This window comes from Echinops telfairi, unplaced genomic scaffold (genome assembly GCF_000313985.2).
Source record: "Echinops telfairi isolate 266 unplaced genomic scaffold, ASM31398v2 ScPeMD7_7457;HRSCAF=8495, whole genome shotgun sequence".
NCBI classification, from domain to species: Eukaryota; Metazoa; Chordata; class Mammalia; order Afrosoricida; family Tenrecidae; genus Echinops; species Echinops telfairi.
The window spans coordinates 11,046,182-11,063,655 of NW_022111357.1; the positions used below are offsets into that span (position 1 = coordinate 11,046,182).

At 47.4% G+C, this 17,474-nt stretch overlaps 1 protein-coding gene across 1 annotated transcript in view; it reads left to right on the plus strand.

Moving 5' to 3' along the window:
* The window catches only part of CSMD2 (CUB and Sushi multiple domains 2), a 734,077-nt gene that overhangs the window by 696,447 nt on the left and 20,156 nt on the right, over positions 1 to 17,474 (plus strand). Inside the window, exons 58-65 of the mRNA XM_045298912.1 lie at positions 659 to 841; positions 6,716 to 6,892; positions 8,016 to 8,195; positions 8,586 to 8,759; positions 11,536 to 11,709; positions 12,470 to 12,543; positions 14,120 to 14,231; positions 14,810 to 14,989. Coding sequence (XP_045154847.1) covers positions 659 to 841; positions 6,716 to 6,892; positions 8,016 to 8,195; positions 8,586 to 8,759; positions 11,536 to 11,709; positions 12,470 to 12,543; positions 14,120 to 14,231; positions 14,810 to 14,989 — 1,254 coding nt within the window. The remainder of the gene's footprint in view (positions 1 to 658; positions 842 to 6,715; positions 6,893 to 8,015; positions 8,196 to 8,585; positions 8,760 to 11,535; positions 11,710 to 12,469; positions 12,544 to 14,119; positions 14,232 to 14,809; positions 14,990 to 17,474) is intronic.

Sequence of the window (17,474 nt, forward strand, 5' to 3'; positions counted from 1 at the left end):
TGTGCATTGAGCAGTTTGAGGGTAAGGAGTCAACTAACCTCCAAAGATCATACAGTCCAAGATGGACGGCAGAGAAGGGGAAGCTCTGCTCAGGAGTTGGGACTTTATGCTGTAGGAAGCCCAGGGATATGTTCCAGCAGGAAAGACATAATAATTGATAGTTGTTGGTTGCCTGTGGTTAAATGTTAAGGATAAGGTAGAGGCAGATTAAGGGGAGAGTTTAAGAAGAGCCATTGAACCTCTAAGCTAAGACAATGACATTGGGAATGGGGGTGGGGGGGATAAAGTGGAATCAGCAGATGTGGATGGCCAGTTGGGTAGGGAAAGGTAAAAGAGAGGCAGCACTGTGGCTACTGAAATTCCCAATTGGCCCAAGCTCAAGATGATTTTCCTTTCAGGACCTTCCTTCTGCCTTCCTATTTCTCTTTGCCATGCAGTTCCCAGGGACTCATCCTTGACCTTTGTACTCTCTGACAACTGAGGAAGGAGACAAGAGCCTGTCCAGATAACCTAGGCTAAGCTCAGAGCTAGCACTGCTCATCAATATTAAAGCCCATGGCGTCCCCTCAACAACGATCCAGCCTCTTCCTCACTCCCTGTCCTCCACCTCCTTGTCTTCTATGCTAAAAGTAACAGTATAATTGCTTCTGGCCCATAGGAACCAGCATGGGCGTTTGTGGTGACCCTGGGATCCCCAGCCATGGCATCCGTTTGGGGGATAGCTTTGCTCCAGGCAGTCTGATGCGCTTCAGCTGTGAAGCTGGCCACGCACTCCGGGGCTCGTCAGAGCGGACGTGTCAAGCCAATGGGTCATGGAGCGGCACACAGCCTGAGTGTGGAGGTAATGTATGTGACGCCTTCTGCTTTTCCCTTTTGCCTGTCCCCAGGTGCTCTTCCCCGATTCTCCGGCCCCCGGTGCCTGCCTACCCTCACACTCACAGATAACATCTGTGGCCCCCTTTGACCCCTTGGGCTGGTGTCTAGTCGATGCAAACAGATAGCTCATGTGTGTCTTCACTCGTAATCCCCACTCTCAACTAAATGAGAAAACAATCAGGAAAACATGAAATGTAGTCCATTGATTCATCCATGTCTCGTATCATTTTCTTCAAGAGCTAACTACATGCCAAAGACTATGGCATGTATTGGGTCTACAGTGGTGACCAAGGACATACACCTCTTGCCTTCTAGGAGCTTACAGTTTAAGGTGGGGTGGGGATGACACAGTGTTCACGGTGCATGTAAAGTACCAAAGAAATGGAAATCCAATTTCTGAAGAACACTTTAAGATATAAAATATAGGCCCATAATGATGTTTTCTGAAGACACTTAATATTTATATATATATATATATAGAAATATATATTATATATATATATAGAAATATTTATTTCCTTTTTTTAAATTATTTTATTGGGGGCTCATACAAGTCTCATCACAATCCATACAGACATCCATTGTGTCAAGCGCATATGCACATTTGTTGTCCTCGTCATTCTCAAAACATTTCCCTCCCACTCTAGCCCCTAATATCCGTTGCTCATTATTTCACACACACACACACACAAGTGAGTTTTTTAAAACTTTTTCCCCAAAGTCCAGCTTTTTAGAACTGATACCCAGTTCTACATGTCTTCCTTAAAACAGCCTGTCCTGACCTCCTAGCTAGGGAACAAGTTTCACCGCTTACAGTGAGGCCAATGGGAAGCTGTTGGAAGGAAAGAGAAGATATGAACGAGCCATCCAGTGAGGCATGAGCGTGGGCCTCATAGGGCCATGTGGACTTTCCAGGCAGCACTGAGGACTGTGGGAGGTTAGCAGTCATAAACCTATAGTGACATCATCCGTCTCTTTGGTTCAAGCACCAACAATATCAATTGGGAACCCTCATGGCATAGTGGTGATGAGTTGGGCTGTGATTCGTAAGATCAGCAGTTCAAAACCACCAGGCCCTCCAAGAAAGGAAAATGGGCCTCTCTGAACAGTTAGTCTCAGAAACTCACAGGGGCCCTTCTGCCCTGGCCTATGGGGTCGCTATGAGTCAGCATCGACTCAATGGCAGTGAGTGAGAGGCCAGTAGAAAATGTCGCGAGACAAGGTACATGCAAAGCAGTGAATATAATAGATATTGCGATCCAAAGCAGAAACAGACTTATACCTAGCGTGAGAGTCAGTGACAAAGTGGTAGGACGGATAAACATAGGTCCCAGTGGGATCAAAGAGCACCAGAGGACCAACCCCCACCCCACCAGGAGAGGCTTCCATTTAGTGAGCACTGAGTTTCCGTTTATGGGAATAGGGAGTGTGGCAGTGGATATTGTTGATGGTTACACCATATGACCGATATACTCAGTGGTTTCATTGAACTGGATTTGTAAATGTAGTGTTACCTACATTTTTAGGACAATTTTAAACCCCGTGCCAAAAACAAAAACAAAAACAAGCCAGCTGTGGTTAGAAGAGAGCAGGCTGTTTGAAATCAAGAGAGTGGCACAGCTTCTACCAAAACTAACGCCAGTGGCAAGCCCTGAAAAGGTACCTCTGTCTAAGCGCATCATGATACATATTTAGCATTTATTGTACACCTTTGACAATTAACCCAACTATCAAAACTCTACCTTCAGGATCCAATTATTCATTGTCATGGAAGAGGGTCTTTTAAAAAAAAAAAAAGCAGGCTTGTGCCACCACCTGCCATTCCCCTCACCAACACCCCCAATCCCACCTGTGTTAGACTGGGTTGACTAGAGAAACAAATCCAGGGACACTCATATGTATAAGAGAAAGCTTTATATCAAGAAGTAATTACATAGCAAGCAAACATCCCAGCCCAGTCCAGATCAAGTCCATGCATCCCATACTACTCCATAAATCTGATACTAGTCCATAAAACCTTCTTCAGACTCACACAGCCACACACAATGACTCAGAATGCAGAAAGATCCCAAGCCGGTGGGTGGAAAGTCTTATAGATCCAATGGCGGTGGGCGCACCTCCAGGGCTCTGGCTGTCATCAGCGTGGCTCAAGGTGGCTCATCAACAGGAAGGTGAAGCGGAGAAAGAGAGAGGTGAGGTTCCCAGGGCCCTCTGTATGAGAAGGCCATGCCCACTAGGAGGCACCATCAGGCTGTGACCTAATTGACAAGCTGGACTCCACCCCTATATTAATTTATCAAGTTGACATGAAATTATGTAACTACCAAACCGCCCTAGAACCTTGGCTGCCCTCCAACCCTGGAGTAACGTTTCCCTCCAGTTTTGTGGAAGGTTATATTAGAAGAAAAAAGTCCCTGACATCTAAAATCCTTTCAGGGAAAAGAGAGAGTTTGACAGATGGGTATATGGGTAGTGGGAAATCTAGGGCTGGGTTCCAAGAGCAGGTCAATGAATTGGTAAGCTGAGGCCATGGAGTGGAGGGCTGTGAGGGATGGGCTGAGTGGGAAAGGAGGCAGTAGAAGAGAGTGACAGCATTAGAAGAAACTCTAACCTCAGGAAAGGACTCTCAAGGACTGGAGTATTCGTATTCATTGTACCTTACTGAATGATCCCTCACAACTGGAGATGGGACCTGCCATGCTTAGTAGAAACTACGTGGTGACCATTCCTTCCCATTGCACCCAAGCCGTCCCTGCCCTCCCTGCCATTACTTATAACCGTGTGCCCCTCTCCTCTGGTTCGTCCCACGGAGCAGAGACACCTGCCCGGGAAATGATATGGATGGAGTCAGTGTCCTCTGACTCATCGACCCAAAGTCCTGCCTTTCCCGAGAGCAATATTTGCCAAATTAGTTTCTAAAACATTGTTTAAATGTAGGAAGAAAGGTATGGTGGTAGAATTTACCAGCAAGGGATATTTTAAGTATATTTTTAAATACATACTGTGACAATTGGGTGGAGGGGAGGGAGGGAGAGAGAAAGCGAATACCTACCCAGGTCCTAACTTGGCAAGGTTCTACTCAGAGCTTACTTCTCACCTCCGGTCCAATCAACGGATCTCTTCTCAGTGTGTCTTTTCCTTCAAGTCTAATACTTCAAGTTCTCACATTTTAATGATTTTAATTGATCTACGTATGTAAGTCTCTTAGAAGAGACAAGCTCCTCAAGGGTAGGGATACAGTTTGTTGGATGGATGGATGGATGGATGGATGGATGGATGGATGGATAGACAGATGGATGACAGGGCCTATATGTTGTACTAAAGATGTCGGAATCATGTTGCAGATTTGACTTGGAACCAGGTTAATGTCACATCTAGTTACAAAATAAGAAAATCAAAGATGAAATGCAAGCAATCTCTAGACATAAAAATCAAAATGGAAAAAAAATCTAACCATGTATCAAGTTGGCCGTTTCCCAAACCAGAGAATTTTTTTAAGTGGCTTTAAAACTCAGTAATTTGGCTGTAGTATATATGCTAAAGACAAAGAGGATTGCAAAAAACTCCTATGCTGTTTTCACCAATCACATAGTTAGTAATGGTGTTGGGACTGCTCTTCTGAAGTTACTGTGCGTGCACTCTGTGTGTGTTCGTGTTGTTGCTCCTTTGGGTGGTAGAGCTGCTCGGGAGGGTTTTCCTGCCTGGATCTTTACAGAAGCCACTTACGAGGCCTTTCTTCCACCAAGCTGCTGGGTGGATCTGAACCACCAGCCTTTGGGTTAGCTGCCAATTGAAAACCACAAACCTTTGCCCCACCTAACCTCAATATACACATTTGTGTGCATAGGAATACATAACACACATAAACATACATATAATATGATATCTATGGATAATGCAAACAAAAGTAATTACATCTTATTAAGAACCAAGATTTTCATCATAAAAGAGAGAAAATGTAAAAAGAAATTATGCTAAAACCCTTAATCCTCAATTTGGATTGGTATTATCAATATAAACTCATAATGTTTTACCAATTTTAAAAGTCATTTTTCTGTCTCTGCCTACTGAAAAAGGCTAGCATCAGTGACCAGCTCAGTAGCAAGGAGTGTACCCTTAGCTCCCGGGCTGTGGTCTCGAAATCTCTTCTCCATTAAAAGAGCTCGAGTTCTTGGGAGAAACAGCTGGTTCCAGATCTGAGGTATGATATGTACAAGATGAACACAGAATATCTTGTCACCCTAAAAAGCAAAGAGTCAACCAAAGACACGTAGAACTCAAGAGCCAAGCTTTCAAGAGCCTCTTGATAAAACAACGTAAGCATTAATCTGAGTAATAAAGGCAATGAATGGAAGCACAGCCAATATGTTTAAATCCACGAATTCCTAACGATTCTTCATAAGCTTAAATGGAGCATGCGAGGGAATCAACTCCTTATTCTGACATTTAATATTTTTAAAAAGAAAAGAAGCCAGCTTTGCACTGACTTCCTATATGAACTGTAAGCAGCTAGTTGATGAGGGAAACTTCCTTACTACAGAACTCCAGGTAATCCAGGCCGATCTGAACCCGTCAGTCCGTCTCAAAGCTGCGAATAAAGGAACAGCCAGACAGGATGTGCCTTCTGACATGATGCAATGACATAGCAGTTCTCAACCTGTGGGTTGCGACCCCTTTGGAGCTCGAACGACCTTTTCACAGGGGTCGCCTAAGACCATTGGAAAACACATACTTCCGATGGTCTTAGGAACCACCGCTCCTCTATCCGTCTCCAGGCAGGTCCGCCCACATGCAGATACATTCACATATGAGTACCCAGAGTGATGACATCATCATGCCAACCCCATCACATACACCCCATACAGATACAGGTGTATGTGACAGGATTGGCACCATAATGTCCTTATGCGACCAGTCACACATGTAGAGAGCAGCTACTGTGTAGAAAGCAGCTGCTGTGTTAAAAGCAGCTACTGTGTTGAAAACAGCAGTACTGGAGGTAAAACGACACTTCATGAATTATAATTACTGGGTAAATGCTTTAATGAATGCTTTAATCACTATGTTCTAATTATGTTCAATTTGTAACAGTGAAAATACATCCTGCATATCCAATATTTACATGACGATTCATAACAGTAGCAAAATGACCGTTATGAAGTAGCAACAAAAACAATGTTATGGTTGGGGGTCACCACAACATGAGGAACTGCATTTGAGGATCGTGCATGAGAAAGGATGAGAACCCCTGCACTAACACAAACAGGGAAGCATCTCCAATCTACCCTGGCCACAATATCAAGCCCACTAAGGAACCATGGGGGACGAGCCACATGTGACACAAGACCCTGTTGGCACTGTTAGCAAAAGCTAGAGAAAGTGGGAAATCCCACGGGACAATGGTTCTGGTCTCTGTAGCAAATAAATTAGGAGAGAAGGAAAGGTGATTTCTTGATTCAAAAGACTTAGAGATGTTCGGGTCAAATATGGGTGGGCCTTATTAGGTTCTGATTCAAACAAGTCAGTGGCAGGAGGGGGGCGGGGGATGGAAATTAAGCAACTGGAAATTCTAAACACTGCGTATTTGGTGATCTTAAGGAATTGCCATTTAAAAAAATACATGTGACCATGAAAAATATACTCATGATTTTTTAGAAACTTTTAAAAAATTCATACTAGTCTCTCCTTTCCATCCCAGGGAGACGTGATCAAACAGGAAAACACCATGAGCATTGTTTCGATCCATAATGACCTTACGTAGCATGTTGTCTCCACTCCAGACCATCCCCGGGTGACAGCGCCATGGTGCTGATGAATACTGTCTTCTTTGGCTTCCTAGTGATCTCTTGTGGGAACCCAGGGACTCCGAGCAATGCCCGGGTCGTGTTCAGTGACAGCCTGGTTTTCTCCAGCTCCATCGTCTATGAGTGTCGGGAAGGCTACTACGCCACTGGCCTGCTCAGCCGACACTGCTCTGTCAACGGCACCTGGACAGGCAGCGACCCTGAATGCATAGGTAAGAGACTGGGCCCTCTGAACTACATGGCAGAAGTGTGAGCCAGACAATCAGCTGCTTCGTGTAGAATAAGAAGGTTGCCCGTGGGAGCCTGGGAACACTGGCTGGGTGGTGGGATTGGACCTTGAATGGCAACCATAAATTGAGCATAGACTTTGTGGCAGCACTGAGCTACGGGCCTTCTTTCATCGGCATTATCTCATTAGATTCTTACCACAACGTCAGGAAGTAGCTGCTATGAGTCCCACTCTATAGATGAGATGGCTGAAGCTTACACACACACACATATGAGAGAGAGAGGTCCATATGGGCTAGTTCGTAGGCTCTAGCAGTCCCTTGGGCTTTGCGGTTCTTCTTTTGGGCAGCTGCCCAGAGCTCACCACCGGCCACCATCCACCATCTTGGTAGATTCGTTCTCTCCCTTAAGCCCATTTCCATCTTGGCCTGGCCCCATGCTTGGTGTAGCCTCACAGTTTCCAGGGCAGCCTCTGGCCCTTTTCCCTAGAAAGTGAGGCAGGCAGGGTCCAAATGGGGAGAAGTGATAAGGTGAAGGGATCTGACATCTCCCTTTCAAAATGCCAGTCTGTGACAGCAAGGTCCATCTAAACTCCCATGTAGAGGTCGCTTTTGTTCTGAAGGCAGAGTTTGCCAAGCCTCACCCTCATGTGATGCCACGGGCATCCCTTTGCACACCGTATATCATGGAGCCTGCTTAAGCTGCTTGCCCTACAGAAACATCCTGCACGGACAGATGATAAGACATACCTCTTGGGACACCAAATTGCCTATATGGGCCATTAGCACATCTTTGGCTCTTCTACCTGGGAAACCCCCTCTTCCTTGACCCCACCCTCATTTAGCAGCTGGACTCTCTTGGCACTCCCTCGTAGTGTACTGGGTGGTCTTCACAGACTAGGTTGCTAGCGGTGATGTTTGAGACCTGGCCACAGAAACTCTAGAATGAGCAGAGCCCAGTTGGGAGCCTGTGAAGAAGCAGCACAACCCTGATCAGAGAGTTTTTCCTCTTGACCTTGTAGAAGGAGTGAGAGGGCTGGCATTGGACTAAGGAGGAGGCAGGATGTCTGGTCTGGGACTGAACAATGCCATCTCTCTCTAATCCTAGTCATAAATTGTGGTGACCCTGGGATTCCAGCCAACGGCCTCCGACTGGGCAATGACTTCAGGTACAACAAAACAGTGACATACCAGTGTGCCCCTGGTCACATGATGGAATCACATAGGGTGTCTGTGCTGAGCTGCACCAAGGACCGGACGTGGAACGGGACCAAGCCAGTCTGCCGAGGTGAGAGGGAGGCTGGGGGGGGTGGGGGGGGCAGTGGCAAGGAAATGTATGAAAGTGAAACCTGGGCCTTGACCATCTAGAAAGTAGGGAATGGTGAGTGAACCCCTCAGATCATATCCAGGGTGTGTACATTGAGGGCTGGGCCCTGAACTTCATCAAGGTGAGGCCTGGGCCTTCAGCATTGAAGGGAGGGCTGTGCAAAGCGAGAGGGCTGGCTCCGCACAGTGAGGAGAATGATGTAAGGTGCAAAAAGAGAGCTCTTTCTGGTTCTTCCGGCTTAGCCCAGGCTCCCAGCAAATTCGGGGAAGCCGGTGATGTCCATTCTAAAGGCTACGGTCCGGTGCCCCCAGGATGACTCCAGAACTCAGCCTGCTCTGGTCTCCCCCACAGCTATCATGTGCAAGCCGCCCCAGCTCATCCCCAACGGGAAGGTGGTGGGTTCCGACTTCACGTGGGGCTCCAGCGTGACCTATACCTGCCTGGAGGGCTACCAGCTCTCCCTCCCCGCGGTGCTCACCTGCGAGGGAAACGGATCCTGGACCGGGGAGCTGCCTCAGTGTTTCCGTAAGTTGCTAACAAGGACGCTTAGTAGAAATCATCTGACCTCCTGCATTTGCCCTCCTGAGAGCTCCCATGGTGGAACAGGGAGTCCCCTCCCCCAAACCAGAGCGGAAGTTTAACAACAGCCCCACCCCACCATCCCACCCCACTGAGAAAATGGCCCTTAGTTACCCTTTGAGGTTCAGCTTTCAGTTAAATGATAAGGCGAGCCTTTACAGTGGACGGTGCACACTCGTTAGAAAGAAGGGTGACGGGAAAGCGAAGCGTACTCATTTCCATTGATACTCATTTCCATTGATACTCATTTCCATTGATACTCATTTCCATTGATACTCATTTCCATTGATACTCATTTCCACTGCGGGGACTGCAATCGGTGTCACAGGACCACACACATGAACGGTCCAATGGAAAACCAACTCTGGAAACGTTCACCCAAACCACAGTAATACGCTCCCAGAAAAGGAGGGAGGGAGATTAAAGGAAGACCTGAGAATATCCCAGCCGCGCCCTGGCTACCTGCAGACTGTGGCTGCAGCCGCAAATGACAGGATACAGAGTCGGAGATAAGGACGGGTGGTTAACGGGATGAGATAATACCCAAAGATCTCGCAGTGCCCAGCACTGGAAACGCATGTGTCTTCAAAGAAAGGACTTCTGAGGGCCCTGTGATTCTCCGGTGAGAACGGCCATTTCTTACCCACTTGACCCAGCTGTGCCCAGAAGCGCTTCGAGCCAATTCCAGGGCTTGTGTCTCACTGAGGTCCCCAGAGAAGCAGGCTCCTGGTCGTTTGTTCTTGTTCTGGCTCATAGAGGGCTCTGGAAGATTTTACCTGTGCCCCTACATTAGGAAAGCAGTGGGCTGTTTGGGTTTTAGTTGTTTTCACGTTTATAATGATGTAATTCTGCAGAAATCTGCCTGCATATTCGTGGCACTGTGTGTAGCTGCCGAAATGTTGCTTCCATTTGGGGAGAAGTTCAGCAGAGGCCAGGGCCAGCAGAAACAGAGGGTCCAGGGTCAGCAGCAGCAAGGACGTTTGGTCCCTCATCCCAACATTTCACCAGGGAAAGACAGCAAGTCTCAGTGTCTAGTCTGGACCCAGAAATCTTGCTTTCCCTCTTGAGAAATTGCTGGATTGCTTAGTTATGTTGAGTTACTGTCAACCAGAAAAAAATCCCTGCTTTTATCTAAAATTACGAAGAGTTCTCCCTTCTCAATGATAATCATGGTCAAGCTTTTAATAAGGCCTCCACATCAACCATTATGCACTTTTGCATAATGATTTTTCCATAAATCCTATCCGATAGTGCTGCAGGTATATTTCTAGCACTTGTATTTCCAGCCAATGATAATGTCATCAATGCCTTCCTATATCCGTATCATCTGATTTGTATATCATTTTTCATGCCTACAAAGAATTCCATTGTTGTAGGTACCATACTTTATATAATCTCTTCTTGATGGTGAATTTCTATTGCCTCCAACTTAATCCTATTAGAAGTTCTGCATTAAATATCCCTGAAAATAGCGTTTCTTTACTGTTGTGACAACATCTGCAAGGTGAGCGTGCTGGGCCACAGAGCAGGCACTCGGTGCTTCTTGACCAGTATTGCCAGACTGCCTTCTGGAAAGAGTGCCCGACTTACAGCCCCTCAGCAATTGATGAGAATTTTGCAACTCTTTTGCAAAATAGGAATAAAAAGCTCATTATCGTTCATTGGCAGCCTGTTTCAAATTAGCAAGTAAGCCCGATCTTTGCCTTCTCGTTCATTTGTATTTCTCGTTGTCTGAGTTGCTGTCTCCTAGAAATGCTAGCTTCTAATCCAGTCAGCCTCCAGCCACCAGAGGCGTCAATCTTGGGATGAGCCTGCTGTGTTCTGGGGTACAGAACACAACCCCAGCCTCTGCATGATTTTGCATATGAGCCACACTCTCTATGTACACACACAAGTACACATGTGCACACACACACGCACATCATAGCATAATCAATGTTCCTCATCTTTGACGAATTGTTTGGAGGAAGATTTTGCCTTCATTAGCCAAGACACCCACCCTGACCCCACCCCCAGCAATGCCATGAGTACCCTCAGGACATGGTAAGAAAACCATTCAAATGAAAGGGAAAGGGAGTGGCGGGGGGGGGGGGGGGGGACGAGGAGCTGATACCAAGGGCTCAAGTAGAAAGCAAATGTTTTGAGAATGATGATGGCAACAAATGCACAAATGTGCTTGACACAATGGATGGATGGATGGATGGATTGTGATGAGTTGTATGAGCCCCCAGTAGAATGATTTTTAAAAAGAAAGAAAACGACTAACACACTGGCTGGGATAAGAATCTATGGTACAACCTCTCACTGCAAAATTACACAGCCCTCCAGTAGAATGGTGCCGTAAATGTGTAAAATATTGATATTAAGTGAACAGAGCAAAATGCACAAGCACACCGCCATGGGGTTGGCAACCACGCACAAACTTGCGTGCCACTGAGCACAGACTGGAGGGGAACGCACGAAAACAGAAAGGAACAAAAAATTGGGTTGGGGGTCATGGGGTCATGGTTCATGTGCTCCTGTAGCCTGTGCTTGGGAGGGTGGTTGTGGAGCATTTGGGGGGAGGCGCAGAAACAGAGCAGTGTGGGGGCAGGTGTACACACTCTCGGGACCCTGCACCCCGCTTCAGAGCTTGGAGGAGAGCGGGACAAAGGCTGGACGGGGCACAGGTGGGGCTCAGAGGGCAGCATCTCAAACCTGCTTTCTCCCTTCCTCTTCCCAGCCGTGTTCTGTGGAGACCCCGGTGTCCCACCCCGAGGCAGAAGAGAGGACCGGGGCTTCTCCTACAGGTCGTCTGTCTCCTACTCCTGCCAGCCCCCTCTGGTGCTGGTGGGCTCTCCACGGAGGTTCTGCCAGTCTGATGGAACCTGGAGCGGCACCCAGCCCAGCTGCATAGGTGAGAGGGGGCCTGGGGAGAGGGAGGTTCCTGACCGGCAGGCAACCTTCGTTCGGGCTGAAATAACTACTTCCCTTCCCATCTTCAGTGGTCTCATCTGTAAAAAGTACTCCTCAGAGCCTTTTAGAGAAGAATAGAAAATAACCAGTGTTAATGTGCTATGTATGCTCGGTGAGTTAAGCCCTGGGCTACTCACTGCAAGGTTGATAGTTCAAACCCGCCAGCCAGGCCATGAGGAGAACGATGAGACTGTCCACCCCCAGGAACACGACAGTGTCAGACAGCGGAAGAAGCAGTTCCCTTCTGCCTTCAAGGCTCGCTCTGAGTCGGCGTCTACTGGGTGGCCATGGGTTAGCTGGTTGACTGACTATGGGGTGCCCACGGTTAAGTACTTGCCTGCTGAGTGAGAGGTGAATGGCCTGAGCCCTCCCACGGTGTACTAGAAGAGAGGCCGGGTGATCCACTTCCTTTGGAGCACATGTCTACCCTGCAGACACGGGGTCACCAGGAGTTGGAGTCCACCCAATGGCAGTGGGTTGGTTTTGCTGTTTTGCTATGCTCTGAGCGGGAATCAACTCGATGGCAGTGGGTTTGGGGGTTATTTGAGAAAGGGTATAATGAGCCGGGAGAATGGTTCGCTTGGAGAGACCACACGTCTGGCTACCGCCCGGTTTCTTCCCTACATCTGTTTCTCAGAGGGTGGTGGGGCTGTGAAATGTTCAGCGACCCTGTGCTGTGTTTCTTGTCTTGGCACATCCAGACCCGACGCTGACCATGTGCACAGACCCCGGTGCGCCACAGTATGGGATCCAGAACAATTCCCAGGGCTACCAGGTAATGAGGTGGCCATGATCGGCCTCTCCCGTCTCTTGTCCTTTAACTAGAACAGCAATGGCTGGAATGGAGGTCGGGGGTGGGGGGGAAGGAGGTGCTGTGCCACTTGGGAGCAGGCTCCACAGAGCACCATTGAGAAGCAGCAGGTGTGGAAAGATAGCGCATGGGTTTCCACAAACTCCTCCCGCCATCCCGGGTAGCTGGGGCAGGATGTTTGTGGAGATAGAGAAGTCAGTGAGACAGACGGATCTGCTCTCCCCAAGGTGCCCACGTACGACCCATGGACCCAGAGTTCATGCCGGAGACACGAGCAAGACAGGGGTCACACATCCTGCAGATACAGCTCAAAATGGGCTTTGGGAGGAGGGGCACTCTGAACAAAGAAAGGACTGAATTGTAGGGGGCAAGAAGAAAAGCAATCGATAAGACCCTGTTGCACTGGCTTGGGTCAAAGATGAGGGTAGGTTTGGGCATGGGTAGTAACAATGGAGCTGGAGAGAAGGTGGCCGTGGAGATATGTTTTCGATGTAGAACCAAGAGGAGCAATGGGTGGACTGGATTGGGGGCGTTGAGAGAAAGGAAGGAGTCAAGGTGGCCTGAGGTTTTCCAGTGGAGCAGCTTGTGAATCCTTCCAGAGTGCAGATTGGCATGGAAGAAGAGGGAGTGGAAATATTGAATTTCCCATTGTGTTTGAATTTGATCCGGTCAAAAATAGGAACTCCTGAGTATTTTTCTGAGCAAGAGAAGAATAGAGTCCAAGTACCAAGTTACAGTTTAGGACATTGATGGGCAGCATGATGCCGAGTGGATTCGAGTGGAAAGTCAGAGCAAGTGGGTGCAAACGTGTAGAGTCAACTGAGGGGCCAGTGGAAAGCATGGGGGGGAGGAATCCCTGCACAGAGGCAGAGGTTGAGGGAGCTTGAGCACTCAGTCCAGCAGACATTTACAAACACAAGGGCGACGTCTCTGTAATTAAGTCTCCTCTTCTTGGCCGCCTTCTCCATGAAGATGGTACAGGAGTGGACAGCGTTTTGTTCTGTTTTCTCTAAGGTCACAGGCGTTGGACTGACTCCACAGCATCCAACAGCAACCACGGCCAGTCTGGAAGGAGTTTGCACTCAGACAGAGACACACACCACTAACAGTTGTATTTTGTGCAGTTCTTCACATCTTTCCAATCTGCCATCCCATGTGCGCATCACAACAGTCCAGTGTAAAGGAGGCAGGGATCGTGATACACAGAAAGACTCAGGTGGGGAGCGTTTCCAGGAATAAGTAGAGAACCCAGAACTCAGAGCCAAGGTCTCTAGGCTCTGGTTCAGGTGTGCTGCCCATCACCGCAGACTGTGCTGTGTTCTGTAAGAGCGGCGAGCTGGTGCAGGGATGATCCTTCGTGGGAGAGGCAAGATGTCAGCTGACAGGAAAGATAAATAAGATGTAACCACGCAGAGAAGGCTATTACAGGCAGAGGCCACAGGTAGATCTTGGGTCAGGTGGCAGTGCCCTAGTCCAGCGGCCAGGCTATGGCACATTGCTGGATGGAGGGTAGTCACGGGACCTCGTGTTCTTGCTGCAGGTGGGGAGCACAGTGCTCTTCCGTTGTCAGAAAGGCTACCTGCTTCAGGGCTCCACCACCAGGACATGCCTCCCCAACCTGACTTGGAGTGGAACCCCACCCGACTGCATCCGTGAGTTGAGACTTCACCTGCAGCCCAAGAAAACCCTCAGTCACACCTTCCCTCTGCCAGCTGGTTACCCACCACGTGCTTAAATACTATGAACACCAGGGAGCTCACACCTTCTCGTGCGCACCAGTATGCGTCTCTGTAGTTCTCACTCCTGGGAGCCTCACAGGGGACCTTGAATTTCCTTTCCACGCACAGCCTTTCTGATCCTGGAAGGCAATGTCTGCATTAAGGCAGAGAAAGCTTTCCAGTAGCAGCAAAAATAAATAACAACTATAAGGTCAGACCTCTGGTTTTAACCAAAATGCTTCTTTCTTTCCTGGAGAAAGGGGTTACAGGTCTGGGTTCCTCCAGGGTTGGGTGACCAAACTAATGTCCACATTATCTCCATCTCAGCTATTCAGATTGGCACCAAAGCTGGGGACGTCAAGGATGGGAATGGGGAGGGGACTGCTGGGCACAAAAGGGGCCCACACGGCACAGGAACGGGATTGATCACAAGTGAACAAAGGAATGACCGAGAAGGCTTACTGAGGACTCCTAATCTCCCAAGATGCAACCATCTCTTTCTTCTCATTTAGCCCACCACTGCAAGCAGCCAGAGACGCCAACCCATGCCAATGTTGGAGCCCTGGACTTGCCCTCCATGGGCTACACGCTCATCTACTCCTGCCAGGAGGGTTTCTCCCTGAAGGGTGGCTCTGAGCATCGCACCTGCAAAGCCGATGGCAGCTGGACAGGCAAGCCACCCATCTGCCTCGGTGAGTGAACCCCCTCGATCTTCCCCACGGTGGGCGGCCGTGTTGACAGCTGGGCTGGAGATTAACAAAGGCAGAAGCATTTTCATTTCCTGCAGCTACCATAATAGATGTCTACAGATGTGAAGGGCCAACGCAACTGATGCTCAGTCTCCCAAGGTTCAGCAGGGCTCTACTCCTTCCAAAGACTGGGTGGGAAGTGCTGGTTCTTGCCCCACCCACCTACCGGTTCAGCCTTGCCATTGGCTTGTAGCCATGTCGTTCCTATCTCTGCCTCCAACGTTGCCTGCCTTCTCCTGTTTGTCCCTTCTCTCTGTGTCTCTGATAAGGGACTTGTGACTAGGTTGAGAGCCCACTTAGATAATCCAGCATGGTCTCATTTGTAACTGAATTCTATCTGCAAGGATCCTTTGCCGAAGGTAAATCCATGGGTTGTAGGAGCGCTGGTGGTGTAACAGTTATACCGTGGGCTGCTAACTGAAGGTTAGCAATTCGGAACCTCCAGCTGCTTCTCAGGAGAAAGGCAAGACTTTCTATTCCTATAGAATTCCAGTCTCAGAACCCAAAGAAACAGTTCTGCCCTGGCCTGTACAGTCATCATCAATCTGAATAGACCAATGGCAGTGAGAGCTGAGTGAGGGATTAGCATGGGGACTTATCCTTCTGGGGCCTACTATTCAGCAACCCCTTAAGATAAGGGTGTCCAGGACCTGGATCCTGGTTCTGATTTCCTGAAATGCTGAGCATCTAAGAGACCTAGCACAGAGCAATCTCAAGAGAGGCACCTACTGAAGACATCCCAAGTTTCACACACACACACACCCTGTTCTGCTTGAGGTTAAAGACAGTCTGAGCTTATGTGTATTCATCTGGAAGGGGATAAAGATCTCACAAATATTATAACCTTGATAAAACAGCAACACCTACACATCATTTGGGAATTACCAAGGTATCCCAGACCTCCTCCCAGTCCTTTTCCTTCACTCATTCCCAATTTATTGAGCATTGTCACTCTGCCATCCCTGTGCTGAGCTTGGAGGGTGCTGGAGGGAAAGACACAAAGCCTGCCCTGAAGGAGCTCCCACCCTGCTGACAGAGCAGACCGACAGACAGACAAGGCAGCAGGTACAGCAGAACCTTGAGAAACACAGAGGCGTGGGAATCAGGAAGAAGAACATGGACCCGGCCTAAGGGAGGAAAGGGGAAAGTCAAGGAAAGCATCCTGGAGAAGATGATGCCTGAGTGCAGCAAAGGTAACGGATCCCTTTGGTGCCACAATGGCATCAATCCCCTTATTACAAGGGCTCATCTCACTAGGTGCCAAGCATTATTCTAAGAACTGCATACAGTTACTCTCATGCTTACAATAATCCTATGAGGCAGGGACTACGTATAGCCTCATTTAATATTTGGGGAACTGAAGCCCAGAGAGGTTAAGTACGATGCCTAAGATCACAGAGTGGCAAGGGACAGAGTTAAAATTGAAACCCTTACCGTCTAACCATAGGATCCATGCTTTTAGCCACGTTGCTATACTGCCTTTCCACAAAGAGAGAGCAGCTTCAGGTTTACAGACTTTATGAGAACTAGAATTTTATAACATGCTTTAGTTGTTATAAATTTCTTTTGTTTTCAGAAAGTAATATTTGTTTTCCACCTATTGGAGCAATATGAAGTTTCTTTTATTTTAAGTACATTTATGTAAGGTTTAAAATGTGATTTAATTTAAAGAAAAAGATCAACAATAATAATACAGGTGATTCTCTACCTGGCCAACTAAGCTGACACTTCCTTCCACTCCAGACATATATTTACACCATAACAATTTTTTTAAAGATTTAAATACATAGTCAAGGAATGTCATTTTCAACTTTTTGGTTGAATGATGATTAAAACATAAGACATCAAATAATATTAAAGACATCCATATGCACCAGAAGAAACAAAACGCTCTTTATTTGCAGATGATAAAATACTATTTAAAGAAAAATCTCAAAGATTCCATTTGAAAATTGCTGGAACTAATTAGAAATGTTGGCAACATAGCAAGCTATAAGATCAACATATAGAAATCAGTTTAATTCTTACATATTAAAATGCCAAAAAGGAAATGAAGAAAAAACACCATTTACAATAACTACCCAAAAGATAAAATATCTAGGAATAAATCTTACCAGAGAAACAAAAGGCTTACACAAAGACAGTTAAAAAATATTTCTTTTAGAAACAAAGACACAAATGAAAGACTGTTCCATGCTCCTGTATAGGAAGACTAAATACAGTGAAAATGTCAATATACCAAAAACACTTTATAATGTCAATGCAACTCCAATCCATATCTCAGCACAATTCTTCAAATTAGTGGATAAACTAATCAGCTACTTTTTATGGAAAGGAAAGAAACCCAGTTATCAGACATCAAAGAACTAAAAATCATATCAGTGGGTGCCCACCTTCCTGATACAATCACTGAAGACAAACGTGTGCA